The sequence below is a fragment of the Trachurus trachurus genome, assembly GCF_905171665.1.
Source record: "Trachurus trachurus genome assembly, chromosome: 1".
NCBI lineage: Eukaryota > Metazoa > Chordata > Actinopteri > Carangiformes > Carangidae > Trachurus > Trachurus trachurus.
In genome coordinates, this window is record NC_139891.1 from 1,945,759 (window position 1) to 1,966,313 (window position 20,555).

Sequence of the window (20,555 nt, forward strand, 5' to 3'; positions counted from 1 at the left end):
GTGAGTGGAACCACACAGAAAAGTGAAACAAAAATGAAAACTGAATATTATACTTTTTCTTTTCAAACTGACTCCAGCAGTGAGTGAGGTCATCCAGCGTATTTACAACCATGTGGCTCAGCTCTGTGCTGTGGTTGGAGAAGCCTGGGTGAATCAACACATCACGCCCTTTTTAATTACCCAGTCAGACACTAATCACATAAACAGGGATCATGAATGGTGTGGAAACTATGCCTGTATAACTTGGTGCCGTATCACAGAGAATGAAAGAGGAACAAGGGGAAGTATATTCTCACTTTGTTAATCAGTCACATTGTAGCCAAGTGTACAGCAGAGCCACAAAGACGGTGAAATCTGACAGGAACACAGAACATGTGTCTTTTAAAAAAGATGGATTTAGCAGTATAATCCAGTGCAGTTACAATGGTAATCCATTTACTTCAGATTAACATGATTTTAGCACTGAAAGTAAATATTTTTGAGGTATTGGTAATTTGGTTATGTTCATTATCTATTTAACTTTTAACAATTTAATCACTGACATACTCAGAAAGTAAATTTTCAGTGCTGTTGACATGTGCTATCCATTAAAGATAAAGCTTTTTCCAGAGAAGCTCTATGTGTGCTGTGCTGTGTAGTCCCACCTCCCACATTGCATGTGTGTCAGACTGGTGTGATGTACAGTCACCCATCTACAAAGGCAGTCTGCAGTCTAAACAGTAATACATTCAAATTCAATATTCATTCTAGATAAGTACTGTAGTGAAAATAAACAAAACAAAAAATTCACCAATACCGATCTGTCTTTTCAATCCCACTGCCAATACCTGAAGGCATCAGGCTTCACTTTTACATTACCTCCCTAATTTTCTCAAACGTTGTTGCTCTGTGTTTGTTTGTTGTTGCATGCTGCACGCCTCACAAACAGAACTGAAGTGAATGGATCAGACCCATTATCCAATACCTGATCTATATATTTAGTCAATATCTGGGCCGATATCTGATCTTAAAGGTATAATGTGTAGGAATTCCCCCCATCTAGAGGTGCGGTTGCATATCTGAACGTATTCTTGATGTTGCATTCACGTGAAACCGGGCAGACGTCAGACAGACAACAGACGCTGCATGTAACAGGATAAACAAGCGTCTATGTAAACAAGTGGTCCGCCAGCACGAGGCAAAACAATACAGGCGTGACAATATGTTGTCATGGTGATGTCGTATTGTTTATCTGACCCACGTTTTACCGTCTTTCTCTCGTTGAGTAAAATGACATCCGGTTGGTTTGCCGACGGCCGTCTGCCTGACTGCACCTGAATGCAACATCAGTGCCTCCGTCCTTCCTCACACTACACAGTGGTGACAGTTTTAACAGGCCGAGCCCACAGCTCCGCTGAGTTTCCGTGGTTACCTACGGTCACGCTGCCACTCAACGTAAAAAATGGCGATGCAACATGGCCGCCTCGGTTCGGTGCATCGCCCACTTACAGTATGTATTTGTAACGATTTGTAACAACTCATTCTAAGGTACCAGAAAGCTTTCATTTGTATGCGGATGTGATTCGACTAGAGTGAAATGAAAGCAATATTTGATTTTTGCTAATAAAAAGCCAAATAAGTTACATACTGGGACTTTAATATTGCATCAGTGCATCCCTACCAACACTCATTCAATTTTCACTGAGCAGACACAGTGGAGGAGCCAGCCCAGCTCCTCCTTCCTTATACAGTACTGTACCTACTGTGTATAGGCACAGAGAGGCCTGAGGCGCCCTGACTGAAAGCTTATGTGCAACCCATATAATACACCTTCTTCCAATGCACACACACACACACAGACACACAAGTTCACATATAACCAGACTGCAACCCTGTCTGCACTGGAACTCTCCACAGTGGGTCATGTCTCACTGTCAACACAGGAGTTGATTCAACCTGAGAGCCGACACACACACAGCGTTCTGCACAGTAGCTGCAGTCAGTGTAGCTGCTCCAGCCTGAGCCTGTCAGCCGGCTGCTGTCTCCAGGAGAGGTCAGTGCACTTCATTTTAGACCCTTCAGGATCAGGATCTGTACAGTAGTGGTTTCATGCTGTCTTTAAATGTATTTGACACCACAATTATTACATAATGACCATGGTTCCTGGTTTAAAGGGATAGTTCACCCAAAATTGAAATTTCACTCATTATCTGCTCACCCTCATGTGGACTAAGGGCTGGGAGAAGTTTCAGAGTTATCCGTGGCTTCTCTGAGTTACAGGGGGTCTCGGCGTAGCAGTGCATGTCCATATAACGGCTGCAAATGGATACCAACTGTCTTCGTAACAAAAAGACACACCTAAAAACATCCAAATACCTCCATGCTGGTCGTATATAATGTCCGTCTTGTATTGAAGCCCCGAAATGCGAAATTGTCCCCAAAAAAATTAAATAAGTCAATTTTTCAAGCTTGTTTTGTAGCGGAAGCTTCTCGAAGCCCCTCTTCCCGGTTCGTCAAATTTGGACAAACTGGGAAGACGAGCTTCCGCTACAAACAAGCTTGAAAAATAGACTTAGACAAGACAATTTCGCATTTCGGGGCTTCAATTTTGGGTGAAGTATCCCTTTAAGAAGGCTGGTCTTCAGTACAGTGCTCAGTCTTGTAAACCTGGGCATCCAGAGGACTTTTACTTTGGCAGCTCTTCCGCTGCATCGATCAGCTTTAAACTGCGAATGTATTTTACTGTACTGTATGTGTTCTTTGTGAAAGGTTCAAGCAGCTTTCAGCGGTTTAGTGGAGAGTTTGTGTTTTCATAACTGATGGTTTTCATTTCTTTTCTGCTTCGCTGCAGAATAAAAAAGGTCTTCCCAGCAGTAAGGATGGCTGATTCCACGTGAAACACATTAGGAGCTTCATAGCCTGATTCATTGCAACTACTCAAAAAGCTAAAGAGGAATTGGAGCCACCTGTACAGAGGAGAGCGCGCTCTCCTCACCGAGACAAACGGAGGAGATCTTCCTTTTCTTCAGCCCACCTGGCACAGCATGGAAAAACAGAATCATAAATCTCCTGTGCTGACGACTGCGCCCCCCAGCTGCTGCATGGTTCATCCTATAACACGTGAGTTTGTATAGACAGAAAAAACAACAACATCCTAACAGTAATGCTAATGACGAATCTAAAATCTGATCAGCATGAGCCAAAAACATAACAACAGTGGTTATTTCTAGACGTGATCCTACTCCACTATGCTGAAATTCTAAATCAGGAATGACGTGACTTCATCTATTTGTGCTGTTTAAAATCACAGCTGCTGCCCTGTCCACAATGAAGACATTGTAGAAGGTTGTGATTGATGCCAAAGTGATGAGAGCTGCAGACGTCCATATGTGAAAGGCTTTCATCAGACCTCTCAATAATAACAAAATGTTTTAGCTGAAGTTTAAATTGTTCTTGATTGACGAGATATTGACCGCACAACTCTTTTTAGCTGCACTGCTGATTAAAACTGATCGATTATTCACATGTTTTCAAGTGTTTTGGGAAAAAGAGAGTTGTATGTTTGCAGAAAAATGAACAATAACACATGGCGGCTGTCTTTTTTTTCCAGTCTTCTTCACACATGCACACTGAAGCTAAACATCCCGAAGGCCAGAAACAATCAAGTAGCCTCTCTATCAAAAGAGAAGCTGCAGAAAACAACATGTGCACTCATGGCAAGGTTTTTGACAGGACCCAGTTCTCCTATAAATCCATCTCTAGAGAAAGTGGGCACAGTAAATGCAGATAAATGAGGACCAGAAAAACGGCTGCCCGCTTCAGATATATACACACACACTTTCTACCCTCACAGGGGCCAGAATGGACTGGAGACAGGAGGGGAGGAAGAAGAACCAAATGGAAACACAGATATGGGTACAAGAGATAGAATGAGAAAGATACAAAAGCAGTAAGTTCCAGTGTAATAGGCAGATGGCAGCAAGGCAGACCTGGGCCCTGAGAGAAGTGGGCTGGCCATCATGTGTGAGAAGCCTGTAGACAGATTAGAGTTTTCACAGAAAATCTGTCCCGTAGGAGGAGATCTGGGCCAGAGATTGGCAGCCAGATGGAGAAAAATTACTCACAGTCAATTAAAGCAAAGCATAACTTGGCTCGGCATATGTTTGGAATGATGCATAAACTGACCAGTGAAGTTCAGCATGGGGTGTGGTGGTAGGCCTAATGAGCCAAATGTGCTCACATGCAAAGAGAATGACTATATGGACATTAACCATCATTAACCAATCTGTTTATTTTTGTCCTTTTAACGACAACGGCAAAAGGCCAGCTCTCTGTTCTGTCAGCACTTTCCCTGATGCATACATGTTCAGTCACATGTCTCCATCCCGTCCAACTCCTGTGAGTCAGCATTCACTCAAAGTGAATCTGTAAGTATGGAAGACATGAGGATGACAAACAGCCTCAACTCCAGCAGTAAACACTGTAGAACATGGGTGGGCAATTATTTTCCCTAGGGGGCCATACAGTACATGCAGATTGTTGCTGGGGGCAATGCAAATGTTAAAGGGATATTTCAACATTTTGGCAAATTGGCCCATTGCCATAACCCCTATAGTCATAGCAGTAGGTTCATTACCTTTAATTGTCGGTGCAAGCTGTTTTTTAGATCAGCAAGGCAGAGACGTGAGCTGCTCAGAGCTACGCTACGGAGGCTAATGGTATTTCCAGCTTTCCCTCATCAATCTCACCAAATACTGTACACAGTCCAACAACGCCAAAACGCTCTGGTGGACAAGTTGTGACCTACATTCACCACACTAAATTGAATGTTATGAGACTGAGTTGTTTTTTAGGTAAATGCATAGCTGGAACTACATTCCAGACATGGCTGCTTGGCGGATTGATTTCAAAAGTATGGAAGTAGTATTTGCTTCATGTGTTGTAATGTTACATAATTATACGTTATTATTTCATAGCGTGGTGAATGTGCAGGTCACAACTTGTGCACAAGAGCGTTTTGGAGTTGTTGGATTGTGTATTTGGTTTGATGAGGGAAACGTGGAAATACCGTGCACCTCGCGTCACTGCTCCGCCGATCTAAAAACAGCTTGCACCAACAATTAAAGGTAATGAACCTACTCCTAAAACTATAGGGATTATGGCAATAGGCCAATTTGCCAAAATGTTGAAATATCCCTTTAAGATCAAATATAGAAAACCAAAACGATCCAAACAGCTTCTTATTAAGAACAATTATTACACAAACATGGAAGGGAAGCACAGTTGCGCTAGGCATTTAAAAATAAAAGCAAGTTGGAATCATTTCATGCGGCCATAAAATAAGCCTCATCAGTACATTTGTCTGGTTTGTCTTTGATCTCATGGGCTGGATGGAAGAGTTGGATGGGCCAGGACCAGCTGGCGGCCTGTTAAATGCCCCGGTCTGCTGTAGAAAAACTATTTCAACAATTAAGCACAACACCACCAGTTTCAAGTTCAATCTCTTCACACAGTCACAACAGCTAGAGTGCAAGGCTCAAAAAGATAAGAATCAAAGAGTGCCAAAGTAAGTCTTCATTAATTGTTATTAATAAAAAGTCTGAAAAACATTGTTTTCACCACACATTCATAATAACACTTTATCTAATGATTGTGAAGCACAGCTGTTGCCATGCAAATGGAGGCAAATTATTAACAGCTTGCAACAGTTTGATGTTGCAGCAGACAGTCACAGAAGTAGTTGTGTTAAGTAATTAAAAAATGGGTGAAAAGTTGAAATCCTCATTACTTTTCCCCTCTGCACACCTGGCCAGTCGCTGAAGGTGAAGGTGAAAAATTACAACAACAAAAAAAAAATGCTGAATGTATTTCCAGTTCTGACATGAGGAAGATGTGATGTGGGGCGTCTCCAGGTCCTGTTTAATAATCTGACCAGAGCTCAGTTTGAACACATTCATCACTTCAGGCAAAGCTTCAACCAATATTAGCACTGCAGGAAAAAATGCAGCTCCTCTCTCCTCGGTGAGACCTCTCCATCCAGTAATACAGTGTGGGTCTTAAAGGATTGGTCACGTTGATTGCAAACCACTGACAAGTGTTAACATCTATATCTTATATCACCTTTTCTGTTTATTTCTGAAGCCTGTGTCCTGCCCCTGTCTACCTGTCAAGTTCCCTGCTTGTGTGATTGTCTTCCCTGCCCCAATGTGTTTCACCTGTGTCTCACTGTGCTATGCTCTCCATTCCTCCTGTGCCAGATCGTCTTGTTGCAATGTCCTGAGCGTTCCAACCTTTTGTCTCCCTGAGTGTTCTTCATGTGTGACCTGTTTCTCGTGTTCCCGACCTTTGAGCCTGTACTGTTGCTTGATTTTTTGACTTCCCGGTATTTGGCCTTTTGTGAATAAACAGACAGAAACGCCAGACTCAGTAATTGTGTCGCCTTTTGAGTTCTCGACACCACCACTGATCAAGATCAATCTCACTCAACAACAAAAAGGCCAAATTGAAATTATTAATTTATACATGAATGAATGATTTATTCATTTCTAAAAATGGTAGAATACATATTGATGACCATTTAGCATGTAAATAGGTGAGATTACAGCCACACAGCTAATTAAAGCAGAAGTAAGTCGAATATTTGTGTTAATATAAGTCTTAAATAGTTATATCTTCCGACGGCAATCACTTATTATGGGCGGCACGGTGGCACAGTGGTTAGCACTGTTGCCTCACAGCAAGAAGGTCCTGGGTTCGAATCCCCGGCCGCCCAGGTCCTTTCTGTGTGGAGTTTGCATGTTCTCCCCGTGTCTGCGTGGGTTTCCTCCGGGTGCTCCGGTTTCCCCCACCACTAAAAACATGCCAGCTAGCCTGATCCTCCAGTCAGTGCCCCTGACCAAAGGCACTGGCTCATAATCTGGAGTTGGTCCCCGGGCGCTGCACCGCGGCTGCCCACTGCTCCTCAGGGATGGGTTAAATGCAGAGAAAGAATTTCACTGTACTAGCTGTATATGTGACAAATAAAGTACCTTTACCTTTACCTTTACCTTATATAGTGTTTGGTCTGAAACACGGGTCTGTCAGTCACTCTGCTCTGCTGTAAGCCGAGGAGAAAACTTTCCTTGTATCCTACAACCTTTATCCAATGAGGAGAGAGAACGGCATAAAGGGGCGGTCCTCTCTGTGTGTGCAGCCGAGGGATGAGAGTGAATGTGGTGACGTAGGGACGAGGGCGGGGACTGCTAACTCCATCGACTGACAGGAAGTTAGCCAAAACCACCGGATCGCTTACTTCTGCTTTAACATCTCTAGATCTCTATATAGAGATGGGGCCCTATCATCTAAATACAGTATAAAGCCAAAATACCAAAATTCAGCACATGCATTGTCATGCCATTCACTGATGTAGCCATGCTTGAGCTACATTTTGAACACAACTTATCTCTAAAAAACTGCACCTTCCTGCATGCAATCATGGACATTCCCATTAATTCCCAGACCCTTATAAATACCACCTGTCAGCCTCAGGACTGACTGGATCATCCAGCACAGCATTTCTGACATCTATGTGAGATCAGCTGTCATACTTTATTCACAGATTTTCAATCTAATAAACCAGAGATGTGTGTTTGAGCGAGTCACACGGATGAGCAAAGCACCCGCTGAGCTCTGTGAACCCTCTCACCAGCAGCTGCAGCTATAATGTGTGGTGTTCCATAGGATGCAAACACAAGGGCTCATTTCCTGTTAAGTGTCAAGTCTTCTGTTGTACTTGGTGATATTGAACCCTCCCTCTCTTTGCCTTGAGCAAGCCCCAAAATAAAACATGCCCAACAACCCTCTCTTTTTTGTTTTTTTCTAAATTGATTTACATTCTCCTGCTAGTTTGTCTGACATAACATACCCAACTGTTCTGGAGGATTTATGAAGCGCTCAGCTACTAATGACTAATATCCAGAAAGGTTATGCAGCAACACCTGCTCTCTCCCACTTTCAAACACACACACAGCACAAAATATGAATATGTAAGACAGTGGAGGGGCTGTAATTGGCTTTTCTTACAGTGCTCAGCTCTAATTGGACTTTCTAGCTACACCATGTCTCTGCAGGCAGTAATTGCTTGCTTTTTCCCGCAGAGAGAAAGTGGAGGTCATAGTGGACACAGCGGAGCGCCAATTGAGCACAGCAGAATTAGAGATGTATGAGGTGATGTTGGAATAGAAAAGTAAGGCTAATGAAAATAGGACCGAGGTGAGAGAGAGAGAGCATGAGAGTGAAGGGGAGAAAGATATTAAAAGATATGAAAAGACCCATACAAATATCAGTGATCTATGAGCATGGGAGGTTTAAATAGCCCGATACCTTTTTCCTGCTGTGTGACTACTAGAACCTCCTTTAAATGACCCCAGCCTCTGGAAGAAAGCTACACCTCAAAAGTACAGGGGCTGATTTTATGCTTAGAGGTAGAGGCTCATGTTCAAAAACTTCAAAGCTCATCTCAAAGAGTGAGCGAGGGGGCATCCAACCCCGTCCGTGCTGTTTCTTCCTAGAGAGTCTGAGTCAATTTCAAGGTTGTGGTCTTTATTGACAGTAAGATGAAGGCATTACTTCCCAGTTTGAAGCTCGTGTTACTGGGCTCAAGTTTTCATAAAGCCGGGGTTTGGTCGGTTACCGAGTCACACTTGTTACGAGTGAAAGAGGATAGCTGGTGGTGGGGTGGCACACACACACATGCACACACTCTCTGTTAATATCATCATGCTCATTAAAGATGGCCAACCTTTCAGGAATGCAGAGTTTCCAGCGGTCTGTCAGCTCTCTGTCAGTATCTCTGTACATGTTTGCTTATTGAAACACAGGAACTATGTAAGTCTGTTCGCTTTTCCTCTGTTTCGCTAACCCTCACCTGGTCATGTGAATGTGTTTACCACAAAGCAAGTCAGAAATCAGTCAATAGAGTGGTATATAATGTCATATATCATATACGATGTTACCATGTGTGTATTTGTGTAGTTTAAGATTATGGGTTACAGGGCGCGTTTGTGTCACGGTGCCGCAGAGACAGTAAGCCATCACAATATCTCCAAAGCTGTTTAATTAAAGGGATAGTTCACCCAAAATTCAAATTTCACTCATAATCTACTAATCCTCATGTCAACTAAGAGCTGTGAGAATTTTCTCGCATTGTCCTCCGTGCCTTCTCTGAGTTACGGGGGGGTCCATGCAGCAGTATTTGCCCTTATAATGGTTGTGAATGGATACCACTTTTCTTCGTCCAAAAAGACACACCAAAAAACATCCAAATACATCCATACTGCTCGTCTGTAATGTCCCTCTTGTATTGAAGTCCCGACATGAGAAATTGTTCCGAAAAAAATTAAATAAGTCTATATTTTAAGGTTGTTTGTAGCGGAAGCTCCCAGTGTCTCGGTTCACTGCTCTTCCTGTGTCAGTGCAAAACACCGGCGGAACAATTTCTCATGTCGGGGCTTCGATACAAGAGGGACATTACAGACGAGCAGTATGGAGGTATTTGGATGTTTTTTGGTGTGTCTTTTTGGACGAAGAAAGTTCACAACCATTATATGGACAAATACTGCTGCGCGGACCCCCCTGTAACTCAGAGAAGGCACGGAGGACTCTGAAAATTCTCACAGCTCTTAGTCGACATGAGGGTGAGTAGATAATGAGTGAAATTTGAATTTTGGGTGAACTATCCCTTTAAGGTAAAAATGTAGCGTAGTTACTGTAAGATACAAATCATGCATTGTTGTTTATATGAGAAACAAGTGTCTTGGACGAAAAAAAAATTTCAGAAGAGATTCTGACAAATAAAGTTCTCAACTCAACTACCCCACATTGTCTGAGCTCAACTCTTCAGCCACTGAAGTGACTGAAGCTGTTTACTGTATTTTCTCCCTGCCTCAGGGTGGAGCTGGATAATGCAGCTAAGCTAGGGTGTTGCAGGAGTGATAGTCAGCCATCTGAGGGCTCAGGACGTCTCACCCTGACTAATGCTGCCAGTCTCTGTTCTTGCTCAGAGGAAACACTCATGCTCCCCTCCAGGCTCTCGTGTCAACTCTGTCCAAAACATCCTCTAAGCCCCTCCTCAGCACACCTTGATTAAAGACATGTGCAACATTTGTCAGCCTGAGGCCGAGGGCATGCAGGGTAGCGTCTTATGTAAAGCCCCTTAAAAGGGATAGTTCAACATTTTGGCAAATTCCCCTATTGCCATAATCCCTATAGTTTTAGGAGTAGGTTAATTACCGGTGCAAGCTGTTTTTAGATTGGCGGAGCAGAGACGTGAGCTGCTCAGTGAACACAACGGAGGCTCATTGTATTTTTACGTTTCCCTCATCAAACTAAATACACAATCCAACAACTCCAAAACACTCTGATGGATAAGTTGTGACCTTCACATTCACCACGCTATGAAATAATAACATAATTATGTAACATTACAAGACATGAAGCAAATACTCAGAACTACTTTCGCTATTGAAATCACTCGGCCGAGCAGCCGTGTCTGGAATGTTGTTCTGGCTGCATTTCCCGTGAAAACAACTCTGTCTCGTAATGTTACATTATTATCTCATAGCGTGGTGAATGTGCAGGTCACAACTTGTCCACCAGAGTGTTTTGGAGTTGTTGGATTGTGTATTTGATGAGTTTGATGAGGGAAAGCTGGAAATACAGCGCACCGTGCAGATCTCACGTCTCTGCCCCACCGATCTAATAACAGCTTGCACCTACAATTAAAGGTAATGAACCTACTCCTAAAACTATAGGGATTATGGCAATAGGTGAATTTGCCAAAATGTTGAAATATCCCTTTAAAGGTCCCTCCACAAAAGGCTGTTAAGGGAAATGCCACATTATCTCACATTCTAGAGCTGTGATCATTCAGCCCGCAACAATCCACTTTGCATTTTGAAATCCAATACATACATAAAACAATGATGTGTTAGTCTTATACTTCATATTATATTAGAATATTTTAATTGAAGATATTAACGTTGCACTGAAACAACTGGCTCATTAATTGTCTAACTACTGACATTAGCTGATGTCACATCTCATAGTATTATTAATCCAAAATAGACCATGAATGAACCTAAATGACAGTTACTGCTGAATTTGTCAAGTATTTCTTCTTGGCATCTTCCAGCCACAACAACACACAACTGCTTGAATTATTTTGTGGCTTAAAGGTAAGTCGTACCATAAGGTGAGTGGGGCTTGAATTATAATCTAATGTGATGATCTGATATTAACTGAAACTGAGCTCCATAGGAAACTGTCTTGAAGCAGACTGAGGACAGACCATAAGAAAGGAGTTCCAGGTTTGAAACAGTGCCGGCTGTCAGCATCACCACACCACACAGCCACCTGGAGAGGTGTGGTGGGAAAATGTTGCCAAAGCTCCTAGCTGGCACCGATTGGCCCCTCCAAGCAGCACTGTACCTGCCGACACGTCATGTCCCATCTATGAGGACGTCTGTCATGCTTCTGTGTGGACTGTGGCGATTTACGACCAAAGACCACAAAAACATTCATTTTAGAGAAATCCCTATTATCAGGCAACACGGCAGGAGGCGTTTCATTCAAGGTGTAGTGTCAAGTACGGAGAGAGCAAATCTGTCTCGTCGCTGTAAATCAACTGTGAGAAAATACCCCCTGAAAGCTGGCAGCGCTGACGGCCAAGATTTTTGAGCAAATGGCTTCTCTGGCTGCCGCTGTGACTCTGGCCGCACACTAACCCCGAGATCCTGTTTGCAGTTTAGTGTCAAGATACTCCTGGCAGATCCATTAGACCCAGCTGATGAAGCAGAGAAACAAAAGCTGTTTTCCACTTCTATATCCTCCTCTGTCAGTGTGGCCACGGAGCAGAAGACCTGTCACAGTCAGTCAGTCAGACAGACTGGCTCACACACGCCTCTACAGTGATACAATATAACTGTGGGTTTACACTGAAACTGTAGCACACTCCGAAATCTTCACAATAACACCAATGTCTCATGGATATTGCAGTGTCTTCATAAAATATTTTACGTTTTATCTCATACCTACAACCAATTGTCTTTTTCTACACACAAACTCCATCACTTCCTCCTCACTAGAATGTTGGTGTTCATCTTTTAAAGCCTCAGTGTGTAACTTATTTGGCTTTTTATTAGCAAAAATCAAATATTGCTTTCATAAATACGTATTTCACTTAAGTCGAATCACACCCGCATACGAATGAAAGCTTTCTGGTACCTTAGAATGAGTTATTACAAGTCGTTACAAATACATAAGTGGGCGACGCACCGAACCGAGGCGGCCATGTTGCATCGCCTTTTTTTACGTTCAGTGGCAGCGTGACCGTAGGTAACCACGGAAACTCAGCGGAGCTGTGGGCTCGGCCTGTTAAAACTGTCACCACTGTGTAGTGTGAGGAAGGACGGAGGCACTGGTGTTGCATTCAGGTGCAGTCAGGCAGACGGCCGTCGGTAAACCAACCGGATGTCATTTTACTCGACGAGAGAAAGGCGGTAAAACGTGGGTCAGGTAAACAATATGACATCACCATGACAACATATTGTCAGGCCTGTATTGTTTTGCCTCGTGCTGGCGGACCACTTGTTTACATAGACGCTTGTTTATCCTGTTACATGCAGCGTCTGTTGTCTGTCTGACGTCTGCCCGGTTTCACGTGAATGCAACATCAAGAATACGTTACGATATGCAACCGCACCACTAGAGGGGGGAGTTCCTACACATTATACCTTTTATTTTTAGAATAATATAGAATATAATTTGTGAGCAAACTAACTAAGTATATGGTACTTTGGATTTCTTCAACATTGTCTGACATTTTATATAACATTAATGTGACCATGATTCACTTATTTTCTTTTATTGTGTCAACTGTCTTAACTGCCTCCCTGAATCTATGTTACCACACAGGAGCAATTACAAGGTTTTTCTTTTCTTTCTCTGTATCGTCTGATGGGTTGTTTTATGTCTGAGCATGGCACAATTACGATTTCATTCATTAGAAGGAAGAGAGTATCTATGCTCTTTATGGGTTTGTATGGCTTTATGGATTTTTTATTACATTAGAGGGTTGTTTTGTAACGGTAACGTTGCTAGGCCGACGAGTGTTTTAATGTCTGTTTATAGCGAGTCTTTCAGACTCAATGAGCCACTAAAGTAGTTCATTCATGCAGTTGAACCTGCAGGGGTTTCTGAGGACTCTGGTCATGTGTTTTGCTGATCCAGAGGAAATAACTTCATGACGAGTGAAAACAAGTCTTTACAGCAGAAATAAATCAGAGAGGAACTCTGTCAAACAGCCAAGAATGACATCTGCCACACAGGATGAGTTCAGAGAGACTGAAGTCTGATGTTAGTGTTAATGTCAGAGAAATGAATTAAAGGAATGGGGGAGGAGTCAGCTTGGGTCAGCTGTCTACAGGACACACTTAAAGAGGAACTCTGCAGGATTTTCAGCTTAACTATGCTAAATTTTTACCTTAATTAAACAGCTTTGGAGTAATTATGATGGTTTAATATGTCATGTAACTTGTTCCATGGGAGAATGGAGGCTCTCTGCCTTCCACCTAGTGTCTCTTGGCTGAAAACCAACCTTATAAGATCAGAGTCTCTGTCTCTGCAGCACTGCGACACAAATGCGCCCCGTAACCCATAATCTCTTGTGTATGACATATAAGACTACACAGATATACATGTCGTAACATCGTACATCATACTGTATATAACGTTACGGCTATATTGATAGATTTCTGGCCGGCTTCACTGTAAACCAACGCACATGGCTAGGAGGAGGGTTAGCAAAACAGCGGAAAAGCGACCGGACTTGCATAGTTCCCCCTTAAAGGTGGGACAAAAGTTATTCAATATAACAGCCCACACTAATGATGATGCACCAAGAGTGGTAATGTGTAAAAATGTGTCGACTCATTCATTCTATTAGAACCAGTTCATTAGTGCAACCAATCACACACATACAGTAAGACCCCCTGACCTACTCTCACTCCCCCTGAATTTACTGTCTCACTCCAGTCCTATGTAAATAAATGAATAATTACTGAAACACTTCCTAATAGTTGTGTCAAGTGATATTATTATTATTATTAGAAACATCCAGAATTCAGCGTGTGCGTATTTCAATTATTTTGCCTATTGTTCTATTACCTTATGAAAGTGTATTCTTGTTCAGCACACTGCGACAAACAAAGGCAAATTAAGAATGCCTTTAAAAACATACAAGTCAGCCCTCTAGTATAAAATACAGTGCTTCGTGTGTCCAAGTGAGTCCTCCAGATGGGGGATCCCGGGGTCCTCATCTAGACTATCTGACACACAGGTCTGTGGTTTCTCAACTACACTGACCTTTCCTCTAGGTCTCTTTCACATCTCTGCCTCCCTTTAGTCCGACACACCATATAATTTTAACTGGTGACATATGCAGATTTATTTTCTCCAGCTGGGACATTCCTCTCTCCAGACGCTCTCTGGTTCCCATGTCTGAGGAGAAACCAGAGGGAGAAAACCAGGACAGTGGCCCAGACGAGGCCTCTGCTCCTCTCTCGGGGACGATTCCGATCCATCCAACCCCAACTCCCTCTGTGCTCCATAAATGTCACTTTACTTGATGGCAGCTCCTACACTGTGGGACAGTCGGTACAGTGATATGTTGATTTAATCCGGCTGGATTTTGTTGACACAGCTCTGTGAAACAACTGGGTCTAGATTTACAAGGACAACAACTTTTTCACGGGTGCATAATAACAACATCTGACTTCAGAGCTGCAGCCGTAATTAAATCATGTCAGAAACCGACTGAGATGTTCTGAGCCAAAATGATTAGCAGAGCATTAATGCACGACTCCATCTATGCTTAAAGGTACATTGTGTAGGAATTACTCCCATCTAGCCTTGCGGTTGTATATCGCAAGCAACTCAATCGTATTTTTCATGCTGCATTCACGTGAAATTGGGCAGACGGCAGACGGACAACAGCCACTGCACGTAACGGCATAAACAGACCCATTATCCAATACCTGATCAATTTAGTCGATATCTGGGCCGATATCTGATCTTAAAGGTATAATATGTAGGAATTCCCCCCATTTAGCGGTGCGGTTGCATATCGGAACGTATTCTGGATGTTGCATTCACATGAAATCGGGCAGACGTCAGACAGACAACAGACGCTGCATGTAACGGCATAAACAAGCCTCTATGTCAACAAGTGGTCCGCCAGCACGAGGCAAAACAATACAGGCGTGACAATATGTTGTCATGGCGATGTGGTATTGTTTACCTGACCCACGTTTTACCGGCTTTCTCTCCACTTCTGTGACTAAAATGACATCTGGTTTGTTAGCGACGGCCGTCTGCCCGACTGCAGGTGAATGCAGCATCAGTGTAACGCTCCATTCCTCCTCACTGCGTTACCGCGGTGACTTTTCACAGACGCCACCTCCACCTGAGCCGACAGCTCCGGTGTCTCCGCTGAGTTTCCGTGGTTTCCTACCGTCACGCTGCCACTGAACGTAAAAACATGGAGACACCACATGGCAGCAGCACCGAGCTTACCTGCTCCATGGAGATATGAATGATATGAACGGCTCATTCAGAGCTGAAAGGAACACTTCACTTTGTTGATGGGGGGGATTACTGATTAATGAAAAACAGACTTTTGAACAAAATAATCGATTTTCGTGAATAGACAACAGGAGAAGTTACACAATGTCCCTTTAATATGCGGAGGAAAATAGCATATAAACTATGCTCTCCAGGAGATCTGAAGTGAAACTTGTTACAGGGAATAAACTGTAATTAAAAGTGGAGTCATCAGTGAGTCTGATTTGAAAACTTCAAAGAGAAGAAGCACGCGCAGACCAGGAGGCTGCAAAAAAAGCCTTGAAAGCAGGAAGGGGGTTGTGGGATATTATACGAGCTCTCAGATGTGTTTGTCTTGGCGTAGCCCCACAGTGATGTCACCATGAGCCTCATCATCATGGCTGTTGCTCCACTTCTTTGGCCCAGCGAATGACGACAGCACACACACACTCACTCACACACACACACACACACACAGACAGCCAGCTCTTGGGCAAGAGTTCCTCAGAGATCAGAAGATGCCCTTATTTCTGTAAGAGCTTCAAATGTTTAATGTTAATGTTCAGAATGAAGCTTCCAGATCGGGTCTGGTGAGCAGATGCTGTCCAATCGGATCATCCAGAGAATCAGGATCATCAAAGAAAACGAGAGTGCAGCAGCTGAGGCACACTTCTGAACATTCATGAAACCAAAACATTCAACGCTCACTCACTCCAGTCTCTGGCAAATTAAAAAGTACACGGGAAAAACAAATTTTCCCTCTTGAGTCAGGAGTTCCCCCCACAACAGTTGAGATTTCACAACCTCACAAACAAAACCGAGACATGTGTTGGAACTTCTCAGAAAGACATCGACTTTCAGCAACTTTCAGAAGTTGCCATCAAAAGAAAAAAATCTTTTCCTATGCAACTTTTTTTCTTCTTTTTTTTGTGCTCCGTCAGAACTTAATTCAATACTTATCTAATTTTAGTCAAAAGCAAAGAGATGGAAAGGCACCAAACGTTCTGTGAATGGTTGGATGCTAAAACAGGCTGGTTATGGCTGAGTGATGTGCAGGCCCAGACGTCTCAGAGAGATACATTCACATTCACATGTTTAATCAGTATGTAGATAAGAGCAGGGGAGAGCGACAGGGATGCTGTGTGTTGGAGCCCATGCTCTCTGCTGAGTTGTGCAAGCTGCTGCCTGTTAGCATGGAAAATAAGATTCAGCTCTGGATTGCTAAACTGAATTTCCTCAGTGGGGGCAGCAGGCGATGTAAAAAAAAAGAAAAAAAAAGTGAAGTGCTGCATCTCTTTGGTGGACGACTGACTGTCTTTTGTGGTTGGCTGGACACGCCGCACAACCACTAGAACCTCAGAGATGTTCAAAACTGAAAGTAACCACTGGAACACCTCAGTTCTCACCTTTACAGAGCTGAAAAATGACTTCTGAATTTACTTGACATTCTTGCCGCGAAAGGCAAGAGACTGGCCCCCGGCCATAACTCTGCCTTTCCTCCACACTCAGACACACTCGGAAGGTGGTGCCAAGCCCCAGTTGATCGTTAGATTGGGAGAAGAAGTGGAGAGAGTGAGGGAGAGAGGGAAAGGGAGGCTGGAGTAGGGGGACTCTCTGGGACAAAGGGGGTTATAGAAAGGGAGGGAGTAAAGTCAAGAAACAGGAGGGAGAGGGGAAACAGAGAGGTGCTGAGTGAGCATGGCTGTGTGTGTGTGTGTTTATGCTGCTAATGTGAACTCAAGAGGCAAGATACAAACAGGACGAATCAAAAACACAACCAACTGTCAAGCGGCTCTATGAATGCATGAAGAAGCCACATTTTCAACGCAACACATGTTGACAATAAGGTCCTGTTGTAGATCTACATGTACAGTAGGTGTGTGATGGGTTTGGAGAAGAGCACAAAACAAAAGAATAGAATCCACTCACCGCTTTCGCTCTTCTCAATCACGTCCACCGTCTCTCCGGCCTTGAGGCTGATCTCTGAGTTCTCCTGCCTCTCGTAGTTGGCCACGGCCACGTACTTCTCCAGCACCATGGGCTCCGAGCTGTCGGTCCCTGAGGGGGGGAAGAAACAGGCTGTCAACCACCTGCCCGCCGTGGCGCCCCGCGAACGCCCACCACCACCGCAACCCACGACACTGTTGCTGCTGCTGCTGCTGTGCGCCCGGTGCGCCGCCATCGGCCAACCCCCCCCGCTCCTCCCTGCAGCAAACCACCGTTCCCTCTCCTCCTTGACCAATCAGAACGCGAGCTCACGACTTGGCTGCATAGTCCTAAACGTCTGGCCATACAGCTGAGTCGACCCCCGGCCCACGGCGAAGAAGGACTGATGAGGAACATCGGAAAGGAATCAAAACAGAAGGAGGAGGAGGAGGAGGAGGAGGAAGGAGCCCGTGGAAATCGCGTGTTGCGGCCGCATCGTGCATCTTTAAAGAGGATCCATGAACCCGGAGCAAACTTTTTTTTTTTTTTTTTAAGATCCACAGGAAAAGATGGAGAGGAGAGAGAGGGGGGGTGGGGGTGTGGGCGGGGGAGGAAAAAGAAAGAAGAAAAAAAAGAGGAGAAGTACAGAGAGCTGCTAACGACTCAACGGGAAGAGAATGAGTGGAAGAATGGTGAAGTTTCCCTGTGGAAAATCAACAGTGCGGTTGAGAGGAAAGGCCTCCCCTCCACCGCCGCTGGGAGCCAGCCGTTGGACAGAGAGTCGGGAGGGGGGGTGGATACACCAATCATGGTAGTCGGCACTGCTGGCCTTAAATAGAAACATATGAGTGGACTAGAGAGAGAGACAGAGGGAAACAGGGAAGGAGGCTGGGTCCATGTTTATGTGAAACAAAAGAAGAAAGCATTTGGGTTGGGGTTAGGCCACTCTGTTTTCTCTCTCTCCTGCTCTCTGATGGTTAACCTTTTCAACGCCAGCCGTGATTTCACCCCCCCGAGCTCACGGGATCCACATCTGATCTGCACACACACACACACACACACACACACACATAAACACGCTTGTTTGCTTGTTTTGCACTGAGAAATCACCCATGTAGTTTCAGAGGGACATTTCAGCAGATCACGCTTTTAATCCTGTTGTTTGACTATCTCAGTGTGTGTGTGTGTGTGTGTGTGTGGTGTGTGTTTGTCAGCGATGTGATCAGGCACAGGAGAAAAATGCACTAAGAATAGATACATGGGTGTAACAGGGCCAAACAACCGCTGTAAAAAAAAAAAAAAAAATCTGGTTATAATAACCACATGTTAATATCAGTCCTACAATTTGTTCAAAGCTTCAATAATTCTAAATGTGAGGAGGTTAAGAAGTGAGTTGCTTTTTTTTAAAGAACAGGAAATATGCTTCTTTTTGAAAGTTAGAACAACAGCCAGTCTAATGTGGTCAAAGTGAGGTTGCTAGGTGTGGTACCATCCAGCCTGGCAACATGCAGCATTAGCCAGAAACATTAGGCAGGATCGGTCTCACACAGACAAATGAACAACAATCCACTTCACAGTCATTGGTAGGAATCTCTGTGCCCTGACAGATCACAAGGAAGTTAGCATGAGAGATTTGTTTAAGTCAAGGCATGAAACCTGGTCTCCAGTGTCAAAAGAGGAATGTGTTTACACATCCATTCACATACTTTAACAGCTTGTTTGACTCTAAAGACGAGTCATGAACACAGACTGAAGAATATGTGCTGAATCATTAAAAAGCCAGATATCTACTTTTTATGCATTTGTTAGTTAGAACCGGTGGAGACTAGTTAGAATAGTTAGAATGACATGCAGCAAATGGTTTGACTAGCTCAGGGAATTTGAGACCATGTGGTACAGTATTTGGCCTAAACCAATGGTTCTCAAAGTGGGGTCCAGGGACCCCCAGAGGTCCTTGAGAGGGTTCAAGGGGGTCCCAAACCTTTTCTTGAAATTTTAACACTTTTTCCTAGAATTTTTTAACTTTGTTTTTGTTTTTGTATTAATTATTTTTTTTATTTTTTTATTAGAAATTTTACACACTTTTTCTAGAATTTGTTTAAAATAAATATATATATATTTTTTTTATTTTTTTTGAGAAATTTTACCACTTTTTTCTAGAATTCTTTTTTTTTTTTTTTTTTACCTTTTTTTGTTGAAATCTTACCACTTTTTTTGTAGATTTTATTTTATTTATTTTTTTTACTTTCTTTTGAGAATTTCCAGAAATGCCTCTATAATATTTCCAAAAATTCACATCACTGGCCCTAATATGAACATACATTGACTAAAAAAAGTAAAGTTCTTCAGTCAAATATTTGTGTATTTCTGGTGTTTGCATCAACATTTTGTCCAGTGGTGGTCTGTGTGGTCTGATTTGTGTCAATTTAGGGGTCCTTGATGTGAAAAAGTTTGAGAGCCACTGGCCTAAACATTTACCTAAGGGGTTGAACATTGAATATCAACTTTTAAAATTGAACTTGAGTAAGCCTAAATATTTGTACTTACACTGCGATATGTTGCTATGAATGTAAGATCTGACACATATTTAAAAACTAATACATACCATCATCACACTGAGTGCATGGCTTAAGCCAAAGAGAGGCCAATCTGCTGCAATAAATATACTGATGGTCAATTGAGCATGTACAAAATGAGACTAGCAGTGGAAGGAGAACGTGTAACATCTCAGGTGACTTGCAGTGTGTTTTCTTAGCAGAAAGTCTCCTGTAGGTTTTCTGAGATTGGATCTGATGTTTAGATGAGGGGGTGGGGCATAGGAGAGCTGATGAAAACAGAGAACATGCAGAGAGGACGGAGGAGACGGTCAGAGATCCTCCTGAGTAATATTTAGATGACACTAGGCGGGGAGAGGCCGGGGGAAACGACGCGAGCAGTGACACAGTCATCTGTCATTAAGCTCTGTCTAATTACTGTGGCTGAGAATAAAAGCAAATACCATACTCTGTCAGCAG

General features: G+C 43.3%; 1 protein-coding gene across 4 annotated transcripts in view; it reads right to left on the reverse strand.

Moving 5' to 3' along the window:
- Positions 1-20,555, reverse strand: part of sh3pxd2aa (SH3 and PX domains 2Aa) — a 149,840-nt gene that overhangs the window by 35,436 nt on the left and 93,849 nt on the right. For all 4 annotated transcript variants that reach the window (XM_083978282.1, XM_083978281.1, XM_083978284.1 and 1 more), the window contains one exon: positions 17,545-17,673. In XM_083978282.1, the coding sequence (XP_083834408.1) occupies positions 17,545-17,673 (129 nt within the window). The remainder of the gene's footprint in view (positions 1-17,544; positions 17,674-20,555) is intronic.